The sequence below is a fragment of the Chrysemys picta genome, chromosome 12 (genome assembly GCF_011386835.1).
Source record: "Chrysemys picta bellii isolate R12L10 chromosome 12, ASM1138683v2, whole genome shotgun sequence".
Classification (NCBI taxonomy): Eukaryota; Metazoa; Chordata; order Testudines; family Emydidae; genus Chrysemys; species Chrysemys picta.
This window is the reverse complement of record NC_088802.1, coordinates 55,360,053-55,373,069: the sequence shown is the minus strand read 5'-3', so window position 1 is coordinate 55,373,069 and position 13,017 is coordinate 55,360,053. Positions and strand designations below refer to the sequence as shown.

Here is a 13,017-nt window from a genome sequence, read left to right as displayed (position 1 = left end):
ACATCAGAAGTAATAAACGTCATTGCTAGCAGAACAGCCACTAGTGCCTCATTATCTCTGAGTCTGGAGGGAAGGAACGAGAATCTCGCTCAAGTGAATCAGAGGGGAAATGGTGGGTGGTTTTGTGTGTGTGGCAACAGGAGGGAATATGCGGGCTGGCAGAGAGGGAAGCATTCGTCCCCAAAGCTATCCTATGCCACCGCGTGTATTTCATGCATTGTGCTCCTCAACTGCTCTTTTGGCCAAAAGCGTTTGCATTGCAGGAAGCACTAGGCAAATAGAAAAGCCACGGACTAAGGATGGCTACAGTGCTGGGAATGGCTGTTATTCCTGCCCTGTGGTTTTTCAGGGTTTGTTCCTCCTTTAGTTTCATATTGTGCAGTTGCTGTTGAATTTTGACAGGGATCTTTGCTTTTTGCTCAGACAACTGATCACTGAAAATTATCTAAATTAACATGGAAGCTTTGGAAAGGAAGTTGATTGTAATTTACATTTTTATAGTGCCTTTCTTCCCAAAGAATCCAAATCACTTCCCAAATTCTCTGTAACTGGCACCATTGAAATTCAGCCATCCCTGGAGTGGAGCTCAGATGGCCGTTGCCTGTAGGCTTGTTATACTGAGCTAGCTTGTTGTGCTACTAGCTCCGCCTCCCCATTGTTTGTAGCTCAAGTGCAGTATGTCATGGATCTTCCCATTTCCCAAATCATTAATACAAAGTAGCTTAGCCAAGTTGAAGCCTTTGGTTTCGTAGTGTTTTGTAGCATGAGATCTGCTGCATGTGAGTTCGGTTGTCTGTAGTGCAGTTTCCCTTCCTATTGGACCATGTCAATGGATTCCTCCTCTCCAGGCTGACTGCAAGCTCTGGGAATGAAAGCAAAAGCTGCAAAGAAGCTCTAACTGGTCCAAGTGGCAGTTCTGCCTTAGATAGTTAATGGTCATTGATAAGGTGAAGCATCTCCACGCATGTGGCGTAAGCATTGGAAATGCTCCAAATGAACCGCACGTTCACCGGATGAGGGAGTGGTGGAGAATGATTCTGCGTATGTACTGTTGCATTATGTCACACTGTTATTGCCTAGGTGATGTGGGGACAGTCGCATTTGCAATACATAGAGACCAGTGTTTTTCTACGTTGTGTACCTTTGATTCCAGCTTCCTGGGTGGGAGGTTCTTAGAGGCAGAAAGGGAAGGTATGTATTGAGCCTGCTCATAATTGAAATCAGACGTACTAATGAGTCCAGCGTAGCTTCTCGAGCAGAAGCTCAGCCTATTGAAACTATGAAGCACTATTTTAAACACAGGGTGGGACAGACGGAGATGTAAAGAGTCATCCGGGTTTGGGTATTAAATATTAATGCCGAGATAATGCGATGAGTTTCTGAAGCTGGCGTGAGCCATTTAGCGATCAGAGTTCCTTGCAGCAGTTCTTATGCTTTTGTAGCATGACCACATCTGAGCAGAGAATGTCTCATGGACGCTTCCCCTCCCAGTTATGATTGCCTTGACCTCCCCTGCCCTGCTAGTCATGGTCACGTATCCCTGTGACAACTACAGCAGTTGCTTGTATAAGCTCTTTGGGGCAGGAACCTTGTCATCCTCTCGGTCTGTACAGCACCTAACACAGAGCCACGGTTTTGGTTGGAGCCTTGGCGTGTTAGTGCTACAACAGTATTAAACAATAGTGGTAGTAGGCAAGTCTTTAGGTGGGTGTTAGCTGACTTTTCATGGAGTTTCGCAGCTGGGAAACAAGGGGCAAGTCAGCACTAGTGGCCAAAACCGCTCCCCAAGTTCCCCAGCAATGCCCTGCTGACCCCAGCATGGGATCCTCTGTTTTATAACGTGGCTGTTATAGTCCGGATGAAGAAACGGTGAGCTGAGCCGCAGCCATGTGCTTGCAATGGCTTTTGCAGTAGTGCCGTCCGAGACCTGGAACATGTCCATGAGCAGGGAAAATGGATCTAGCATTAAGGACCTCCTCTTCACAACTGGTGCTCTTCACTTCTTCAGCCCCTTAGGCAGGAATTATTGTGGTGTTATGGATTGTGGGGTACTCGGGCACAGAGCATAAATGTCTTGCTCAAGACCATGCACTGGGCTACTGCAGAAGCTTACTAGTATTGTGGTAGGGCTTTGGAGCGGAGCCCAGAGCTGGAGCGCACAGCAGCTCTGGAGCAGTGGAGCTGCAGGTTTTTGCCTGGAGCTGAAGCACAGCTCCAAAGCCTTGTGTGGTACTGCACAGTGCAAAGATGGAGGCAAGGCCTTCTGGCCTAATCAAAATGAGGCCTGGCTATAGCTGCTGGAGGGATAATTGATGAAGCATGCATGTTACTGACACGCTCTGACATAGTGGTGAAGCATGCATGTTACTGACACGCTCTGGTGCACATTCTCCATCCAGAGTAGCATGTGTAATGCGAAATGTTCACTTCCTCTACTGATTGAAGACACCGGTCTCATTCTGCTGACGGGTGCACAGCAGTGTCTAATCAACTGATGTCAAAGACTCCGCTGCCTTCTAACCGTCTCCCTGTGCCTCCTAGCGGAGAGTGGAACAGGACTTCACGTTCACCTTTGGGGGCAGTTTGAGACCATGGTGACACCATCAGGAGAAATGTGCTGCCTCTTTCCTCTTCAGTTTAATTAATAAAATGGATTTTTTTCAAAGGGTTTAAGGGAATTCTATTTATTTCCTACCCAGTAGAACCCTGGCACAAAACTCACCTAAAATACTCCCTCCCCCTACACAGGAGGACTTCCCATTTCTATAATGGGCTGATCTGAGCACAGCTAAACTTTTGCATCCCTAGCAGTGGATGCATCCCTCTGCTTCTCTGGGAGGTATCGTAGCACATGTGGAGAGAGAGAGAGAGGAGACTTCTCTATGGCCTCTGGAGGTTCTCTTCTCCCGCTCTTTAATTCAGTAGAACTATGTCGTGGAGACCTCGTGCTTTGCATTAGTTTCATTTTTGGCAGTTGAATAAAGGCAGAACAATCCCAGAGAGCTGAGCAGTATTACTGAGGAATTTAGTGCAGTGGAACAAAACAAAGCCCTTTCAACCTTTAGCTGCCAGGTTTGTGGGTTGTTGTTTTTTTCAGACTCTGCCCAGACAGCATATGGAAGGCAGACAACTTGAGGGTGATGCTGATGGGGCAGAATCTGAGCAAGAATGTAGTTTTCTTTCACTACCAGGGTTTTGCTGAATATTGGCCTTGCTTTACCCTGCTACCAATCGGACACTTTACTGGGTCAAGAAAACCTAGCTGCAGAGAGACACATCTTGTCTGTGTAAGCCGTGACTCCTCTCTGCAATGTGAACTCTTTCAATGGACCTGCTCTGTCTTAAGGAAGGTCTGGTTTGTGGAGGGGTGGCAAAGACTCTCCGAATCCTTGCTGCTCCCTGCCCACTTGGCCTCGTGGTGAGCCTCATCACTGCTGCTGATGCTACAGCCAGCTGCTCTGTAGCACTGCAACAAGCAGTTTAATAGAAATAATTCCAGGGATTTGCTGGATGACTCGGGGTGCAATAGACTAGTGTCTGTAGTGCATGTAATATACAGGGCAAACTTGTGTTACCAGAGCCTTTAAGAAAAAAAATAATAATTGGGATCTCTCCAGTTTTCTCTGGGTTAGCCTGATACAAAGCTACATTAATTCTAGAGAATCCCTCCTGCTCTCCCCACCTTGAGTCCAAAAGCTTAGAAGTGAAAAGCGCTTTTGCCACCTTTTTATTTTGGAGCAGCAGCCATGATTGCATAGTTTCCTGCTTCATTAAATGGGCCTTTAACAGAATGAAAGGAGTTTCTAAAAACATTCACAGCCAGCAAACCTCCTGTTAAGTTTGGCTAATTAAAATTCCCCAATGGAGAGTTGGCTTCCTTTGGGTATGTCTTCACTACCCGCCTCGGGTAGCAATCGATTTATCTGGGATCGATGTATCGCGTCTTGTTAAGACGCGATATATTGATCCCCAAATGCGCTCACTGTTGACTCAGAACTCCCCCAGAGCGAGCGGTGGCAGCGCAGTCGATGGGAGCCGCGGCCGTCGATCCCGCGCGGTGTGGACCCCAGGTAATTCGATCCAAGATACTTTGACTTCAGCTACACTATTCACGTAGCTGAAGTTGCGTATCTTGGATCGATTTCCCCCCCCCCCCCAGTGTAGACCAGCCCTTTTATTCAATTACAGTTGTCCCCTTTCTAGATGGTGTCCCTGTCTCATCATTTGCTGTAGTAAAGTTGCTGTCCTTAGTTGTAGAACAATGGCTAGAAACATGTTCTTAGTGGCTAAAGGGTGAAGTCTAAGCTTTTTATGTAACAGGCTTCAGATGTGCACATTTAGGGATGAGTCCCATATTTGATTCCCTTCTTAGGTTTGTTTCATACAGTGGGCATAGTTTACACCAAGAAAATAAAGAAGGTTTGACTTGCAGGTCCCAAAGATGCATTGTGCAAGGCAGCCCACTGTGACCAGCCCTCAATGACTCATGGGAAACTGTTAAAATTCTTGCTGTAGCAATAAGAGCTCGGTGTTTGTTCTGATTTGGGATACTGCTTTCTTCAGCCTGTAGATTCCATTAAATTATTTTATGTAAGTTTTATGTATCCAAGTCTTTTCCTTGGATAAGATCTAGATCCCCTCAGACACTGCTGCAAACGTGATTTTTTTATATTGATTTTTTTTTTACTGCCATTAACCTAGCAAACATATACAAAATCCTTCCCCACAGAAATCCTGCCAATATTTCTTCTGTGTAAACATTGTTCAGCCTGGGATTGCAAGGGCTGAGCATCGAATGGAGAAAAGCTTGTAGTATTGAAAGAGCTCTGCCTGAAACGATGATGTGGTTGCTATGCCTTTTGAAGGGCGGAGAAAGGGGACTGGCCCCATTTCTAACGGATGTATGTGGTAGAGTTGTCAGGCTTGCTGTAAATGGTGGTGGAGATACCATAGGTTGGTTGGTTGGAGGGAATATGCAGGAACTAGTAGTAACTTGCAGGCATAATTTTCTACCAAATTTCACATGCATTAAATGTGGCCTAAGGAATGATATGTGAATTCTGTCCCTTAGTGGTAATTAACTTCTCATAGGTAATTGCCTCCTATAACTGTGGAAAATAATCCGTGGAACAGCTTGTTGCTACAGGGTCATTTTGCTCTACCAATGAATGTTCACTAAAAGCTGTAGAAGTTTGTCTGAAATATTTTGATCCAAAAGACAAAGGCTGACGGACAGTGTTAATTAGCAGTAAAATTCCTAGTTAGCCCAACATGCTAACATTTAACATTCACCCTCTAGCCCCCCTGGGTATATCTCACCCCTTGGAGTACTGTGTGCGTACTGCGCAATGCAAATCTAACCCTCTGTCTCTACCTTTTGCTCAAGTGCCTTCAAAGCCCAGGTGGTGGCAGAGGGAGTTCATGCCGAGGCTTCACAGCTGGATCTAGCTTAGATGAATGTTGTCTTAGATGTTTGCTCTTTTGGTCTCTCTGGAAAGCTTCCCAGAGCGCAATGAGTGTCTAGCTAGGACAGAGGTGGTCCTCTCCCCTGGTCCACTGCTGGGCTTCAGTGCTCACTTCTCACTCTTGCTGGCCTGCTAGGAAAAGTGCTGGAGGAAAGCCATTGGCATTGCTGAGGATTAAAACACATTCCTGAGCTAACAAACATGGAAGCCTAAAGTATTATCACTAAATAGTGTATTAAACTGCAGCCTCTGTGCTCAAATGTATCCCATGAGGAGATGGCAGCTTATTGAAATTAATAACCTGCTGCTCTAAACTTTTGAGTTGGCAAAGACATAGCAATGCTGATCAACATCAGTGGCTGTGGATGTATCTGCAGAAGCAAATTACTGTAAACAGTCTCTCCGTCTCAAAAGAACAGGAACTAAGGATAAAAATGCTTCAGGCGGAAAATGAGCTTTATGGTGTTTGGCCATCTTCAAATGAGGTGACAGATGTTTAATCAGCTTATTCAACGTAAGGGTCTGTCTGTCTCCTCCCCTCCCCTTCCAGAAATGTGTAACAGTCTGGTGTGAGGGTGAGAGCCTTGTGACCCCCTCCTTCTCCACGGGGAATGCTCATACACTTTAGGGGCACAAAGATATTTAGGTATTAAACTGAATTTCATACCCCTGTCCTTGTCGACAGGCCCTCGCTTATCCCGGAGTGCTTGTTACTGAAGGTGGGTGGGGGACTCTTTACAAAGACAGAGAGGCAAATATCCAATAGCTACCCTGTGTTAGCTGCCAGGGTGCTCCCCCTGTACAGCCAGAGTTTAGTTCAAGGGTCAGTGAGAGGATGGAGACTTGTTTATCCTTCCCACAGAGCTCAGCTGGAGAACTTGGGTCTAGTTTTTAAGATGCCATAGTTACAAGGAGATCGAATGACTTATTGGAGCGGAGCAGGGTGGGACAAACCATTCACAGCTTGCTACAAACTTACAAAGATCCATTCTTTTGGTAGTGATCTGATCACTGTATGTAGAGCTAGGAAAAAAGCAAGCGCTTTCCCCCTAAAGTGAAAATACCCTCCCTATCCAGAAAGTGTCTCGGGTGTATTGGCGTTTCCTGTCCCCTCCCTCCCAACTACAATAGAACTGAGAAGCAGCAACATTAGCCGTTCCGAGCACAGATTCTGCCTTGCGGCTCACAGCCTGACCCAAGGCTGGAGTGAACTCTGCCTGAAGGATGCATTCAGTGTGTGATTGCCATTTATTCTGTCCTCTGCTCTTAAATAACATTTTTTTAATACCCTACTCCAAATCCTCTTCTGTCAAGTGTGAGTGATCTGACTGATGCTTCCCTGTTGGCCTACGATACCCAGGGCATTCCTTGAAATGTGTTCCCTTTTGCCGTGTTCGTTGTCAGCTCTGCAGCTGGTCTGACTTACGGTGGCTCTTGGGGTGTGAGATTCTGGTGCAGAACTAGATAATTCTGGATTAGCCAGAACGACTAATCCGTCTTTAACTTGTTTTGTTAGTTCTTGAATTTTTTTGGTCTAGATTAAGTCTTCTTCGGTGCATTAAATTATCTCGTAATTGACACTTGTTTTTAAAAGTTCCTATAACAGGGTAGCAAGGTCTAGGGCAGAGCTCTTTTGCTGACTCCCCCAGATGCTAGACTATTGCATGGTTATAAAGTTATTTCTGCTGACTTGCTATTTCTGACCAGCTGAGTCCTACTGGTGCCCACAGTAGCATAAGGGGGGTTTAAGCCCCTTTCTGAAGAGGGGAGGGGCTAAGACAGAGAAGTACTGGGGGGAGGCTTGTAGGAACACACAAGTGCAGGAGAAAGTTCAAGCGGAGTTTTTTTTGTTTGTTTCTGTGTTCTTTAAATTACTAAAGGCAAATTCCAGGCAAGTGGTAAGTGTGTTTTGTTTTGGATCAGCCATGGTATGTGCATCCTGCTAGGAAAAGGCTGCGACTGCCACCTAATTAGCTCCATTGTCCAACCATTCACACTCAATGGGCAAAGACTGTATCAAAACCGGAGATCTGTATGTCAAACCCTAACCCTTTACGACAGACTCTATGGCTAGTGCCAGCCGGAGAGGCTGAAGGAGAAGTTCCTAGGAGGTTGCTGAGGGCTGCGGCGCTCTCTGGGTTCTCGGTCTCATGCTAGGTATCCGTTCTGTGCCAAATGGCAGACTGCTGGAGCCCATGGAGGAATAGCTCTGTGGAGGAGTTGCCCTTGATGATGAAAGAAAACGAAGGTTCCTTACATCCTCTTCCTTAATCTGAGCTGATTCGGCAGTTGCTGGGTAATGACCAATGCAATGTAAGCTAAGAGAAGCCTGCCTTTGTCTTAATAGCACCCCTCTAGCTGGGATTGCGGTGGTTGCTACCCATAAATTCTTCCAAAAGGGAGGGTGTGTGTATCCTATGAAAGAAGCTAATGTGTACGTTCTCTTTAGCTTGCATTGAGGCCTAGAACTATTTAAAAATTCTACTGCACACATTTTGCCATATTATAATATATGGAGAGCTGAAGCAAACATATGTTCTGAAATATTATAACTAAGCTGAAAAATTAGGGGGAAGCAGTCAGTTTGTTTTGTTTTTTAGAAGGTTTTTGCAGATACTGTCAAAAGAAGATGCATGAGTGGGTGCTTTGGTCCTTTTATACACCTTTTTCTATACAGTTTCACTAAATGCGATTTGGCATACCTACCACGTGGTGTTCTATCCAGGTACAAAAGCATTCTTGGTACCCCATAAATATAAATATATTTCTACATTGATAATGCCACCGATGTGTCCTTCTGATACTTCATCTCCTTTCAAGAAAGGACAGGACAATACATGGGTTATAAATACAAAATAGATAATATGAACAGTACTTCTATTTAGCCAACCCGATCGCTTTGTCGACTCTGCTGCTTTATCCATTTGATTTAGGAATGATTCTAGTTTATCCCCAGCTCCTGTGATCATAGATCATCCTATGATCCTATTACTCTTTGGACTTCATATTGCCAGCGCTGAAAAAATAAATATCCTTCTAGGAAAATAAAATCATGGTGATGTCTGGAATTATTCATAAAACATTGCTGTACTTAAAACCGGGCTGTGTATGTGCAGCCAATATCCTCTTGTAAAACGTCAGTAAGTTTGGATTGTGTTTGTCTATAGAGGGCTGTGTGGGAGGACTCTCTGCTTCTGGGACTTTGCTGTGCATGGCAGCATGTGTGTATGTGGTGAATCAGCCACTCTGTGTGCGTACACAAAACAGACCTGGAGATGCTCAGTCTTGCTGCAAGATTCTTAATTGTCCCTCGCCCAGCCAGCTTTGCTAATGTCTCCCACTTCTTGTGCTCTTTCCTTCAGACGATCATGGAACAGTTCAATCCCAGCCTCAGGAACTTCATTTCCATGGGGAAGAACTATGAAAAAGCCTTGGCAAGTAAGTGAAGTTGCGCTGCAAATGCATTCAGTGCTGAAACCCTTGGTGCAGCAGGTCCTGTGGTATTCAGGGTGGGGGGGTGAGGTTCTGGGCAGAGGCCGACATACTGGGTGCAGTCGGGTAGCATTGTTCTGGAATTTTGAAATTTCACTGGATGCCTTTTCTCCATGGGGCGGGGGGAAATTGCAGAGGTTTTTTTCAATTAAGATGCAAATGTCGTATCATTATGATGTGAGGCGCAAAGCCTCTCCCATGCACTCGTGGCCTGAAGGTGCTTTGGGGACCAGGCTTCTTAAGAATGATGAGCTTGAAAAGGGCTTGAGCAGTAAAGATTTGGCTGTTAGAAGATGAGAACCATATATTTACAATCTTTTTTTAAAATACCATCTTGCCATTTTAAATATTTTAAAAATATTGTAACCCTTATTTAAAATGGAGATTTTAATTTTTGACTTTTTTTTTTTTTTAAAGGCTGCCATTTCAAGGCTGGGAGTGTGCATAATTAGGTAGTCTAGCTAACCACTTCTTAAAACAGAATCATAGAAGATTAGGGTTGGAAGAGACCTCAGGAGGTATCTAATCCAACCTCCTGCTCAAAGCAGGACCAATCCCAGCTAAATCATCCCAGCCAGGACTTTGTCAAGCCTGACCTTAAAAACCTCTAAGGAAAGAGATTCCACCACCCCCATAGGTAACCCATTCCAGTGCTTCACCACCCTCCTAGTGAAATAGTCTTTCCTAATATCCAACCTGGACCTCCCCCACTTCAATATGAGACCATTGCTCCTTGTTCTGTCATCTGCCACCACTGAGAACAGCTGAGCGCCATCCTCTTTGGAACCCCCTTCAGGTAGTTGAAAGCTGCTAACAAATCCCCCCTCACGCTTCTCTTCTGCAGACTAAATAACCCAGTTCCCTCAGATGTGAAGTCACTCACTTGGAATATCGAGTCCTTTTGGAGGTAGTTAAAGAAACATAGATTTAAATCACTAAATGGCCTGTTGGCTTTCATAGATTTGCAGATTTTAAGGCCAGAAGGGGCCATTACGATCACTTAGTCTGATTTCCTGGATAATACAGGACACAGAACTTCATGCAGTGCTTCGTGTATCACCCCTTTTGTGGCAGGTTGTCTGGCTATAGATTTCACATTGCTGATCCTACCGGGAGACTGACACATCGGTGTCTGGTAGCTTTCTGACAATGTGTGTTGAGTTAATAATCACCCATAACAGAAGTGTCACTTGAAGGTTGTCATCTTGCTCCTGAAAGCCACCAGATATCCATCTCCTGATATGATTAGTAATATGAAATTGAGTCCTTGTCTAGCTCAGCACAGGAGAACCATAGGACAGCTGCTGTGTGCACCAACTTGATGTGGAAGGTCTGTCATATGCTAAGTGTGACAATCTGTCCAGAGTGCATAAGGAGGGTGATATTGACATGGTTACTCTACAAGAAACTCATGCTGCAGACTGTAAGATGTAGAATTCATGGCTGCCAACTCATGACCACCATGAATGACAAAATTTAGCCTTGCCATGTACATCAGGCATAGTCTTAAAAATATCTCAGCCCTGGAGGAATCAAAGACCATGGGTATCTCTCTATTACTGTGATAAGAATTGGACATCTGACCACAATGAACATCTATAAACCTGTCTGATGAAAGACAGTAAGTGTTCCTCTGCAAGCTTCAGAACCAGTGCTGGGAAACTTTCCTGGCAGCCAACACAGCCCATTATTGTGCATGGCGGCTTTGAAGGTCTGTTGCTTGAATCAATGTTGAAACCGCACCGAAATGTCTGCAAACTGAACTGGGTTGCATACGCTGCAGAAGTTGAAGGGCTGCATTGTGTCAAGCTGATCCCAGAAAACTGAACATAAGAATGGCCACACTGGGTCAGACCAAAGGTCCATCTAGCCCAGTATCCTGTCTTCCAACAATGGCCAATGCCAGGTGCTCCAGAGGGAATGAACAAGTGATCCATTTCCTGTCACCCATTGCCAGCTTCTGGCAAACAGAGGCTAGTGACACCATCCCTGCCCATCCTGGCTAATAGCCATTGATGGACCTATCCTCCATGAATTTATCTAGTTCTTTTTTGAACCCTGTTATAGTCTTGGCCTTCACAACATCCTCTGGCAAGGAGTTCCACAGGTTGACTGTGTTGAAGAAATACTTCCTTTCGTTTGTTTTAAACCTGCTGCCTATTAATTTCAATTGGTGACTGAGCGCTTTGTTCACCTTCTTATTAAAGCTTCTGCAAAACCCCTTTCTCATGTGGTGAAATGGTTCATCTTACACCTCTGGATGTTGAGACAATATGACTGTGACACAAACTATGGGCCACACTGTAAATCCATGCCTGCTTCTATCATTTGCCAGTGGCATCTCAAACTTATACCAAGTCATTTCTGAAGCTATCCATTGGCTCACCCATCCAGACTTGGCTATTTGAACGTTGCTGATCGCCTGTTGACCAGATTTTTTTTAGAACAAGTTCATACTCTTAAAGGAGCTCCTTAAAAACCTCTTAGTATCACGGAATATCAGGATGAGAAGGGACCTCAGGAGGTCATCTAGTCCAACCCCCTGCTCAATGCTGAAACTGCAGTCTCTTCTGCAGGCTAAACAATCCCAGTTCCCTCAGCCTCTCCTCATAAGTCATGTGCTCCAGCCCCCTAATCATTTTTGTTGCCTCCGCTGGACTCTTTCCAATTTTTCCACATCCTCCTTGTAGTGCGGGGCCCAAAACTGGACACAGTACTCCAGATGAGGCCTCACCAATGCTCGATAGAGGGGAATCCTCATGTCCCTCGATCTGCTGGCAATGCCCCTACTTATACAGCCCTAGAATCTTCTGGTCCAGCTCTCAAGTGAGTCTGTGCTGAGACAGGCTTTCCTGGAAAGGGGTGCACAGCAAAGTGACATCTGAGCTTTAAAGCCCAGTGTATCTAAATTGTAGGGTTAATGTGAAATTGGAGAGCTTCCCCCCCCCCCCCCCACCAAATAACATTTGGATGGAGCTACTGACTCCTATAGAGTATCCCCTTCCCATGTCCCCTTTGGGTCTGAACCTTTCCCTAGCCTCCCCGGTTTGCTTTTTGCTAGTTCTCACTGTCAGTGTCTAAGCAGGTTTTCTAGGTTAGCCTAGCACGTGGAGTCCATCCAGCTCAGTCCTCGGCAACCTTGAAAATACGCAGTAGTGCTCATTTTACAAAGCTTCCTGATCTGAGTCCAGCAGGTGCTATTGGCGGTTTCTTCTCAGAACTGAGCTGGTGTGTAGAAAATTTAATTGCTTCTTACCTTCAGAGAAAAGTCCCTCAGGATTCAGCTGAGGTTATAAGAATCAGTGTATGAAAGCCTCTATTGTAGATGGCCCTGGGCTCCTTAGAGTTCAGTTCCTATCTCTACCTGCCTCTTTAAGTTCTGCATTCAGTTACAGCCCTCCTCCTTTTTTTTTTTTTCTTTTTTAATTAAAAAAAAATAAACAAAAAGCCCCCTGTTATTTGGTGACTCAGACTTCTACAGTATCACATCCTTTTGGCTGAGATTTCAGAGACGACTCCTTTGAACAGCCACTCCTAATCCTCCACACATGCACCGGCTGTTGATAACCAATGGGACTCACTTAGCAGTCTGCACAAACGAAAGAAAAATATAATTGTTCCTGCTCTTCTGGACTCTTGCGGTAATCTCCTGGGGGACTGGTACTTAATGGTGCCCTGTATGAAGCACTGACCTCCAGCTGCATTAAACCACCTTAACTGAATTGTGGTTCAGGAATTGGGTGGGTGTTTTCTTATTAATTTCATTTTAAGTCTCATTCTGTGTGGGCTGCATTTAAAAATCAAATTCCTCCTGGGGAGGAAATGCACAAAATCTTGCAGGGGGAAAAAAGCTGTTTGTGTTTGAGAATAAAAGTGATTAGATTTATTTAACACATCCCTGAATGACCTGGACAAGAAATGGAGTCTCTTATTTAAAATGTTGCTAACTTAATCTGAGTCTGTAGTGTGTGTGTGTGTGTGTGGCTTTTTTTGTGTGTTTTATGTTTAATTTTTATTTATTTTAATGCCTATGCTTGGAATAAAACCAACATATTACCCT

At 44.9% G+C, this 13,017-nt stretch overlaps 1 protein-coding gene across 6 annotated transcripts in view; it reads left to right on the top strand.

The window, feature by feature from the left end:
- Positions 1-13,017, top strand: part of BAIAP2 (BAR/IMD domain containing adaptor protein 2) — an 83,557-nt gene that overhangs the window by 5,438 nt on the left and 65,102 nt on the right. For all 6 annotated transcript variants that reach the window (XR_010591936.1, XM_065563762.1, XM_065563765.1 and 3 more), the window contains exon 2: positions 8,828-8,903. Coding sequence is in view for 5 of the 6 variants with exons in the window: in XM_065563762.1 (XP_065419834.1) it covers positions 8,828-8,903 (76 nt within the window). In the remaining variant the exon portion in view is untranslated. The remainder of the gene's footprint in view (positions 1-8,827; positions 8,904-13,017) is intronic.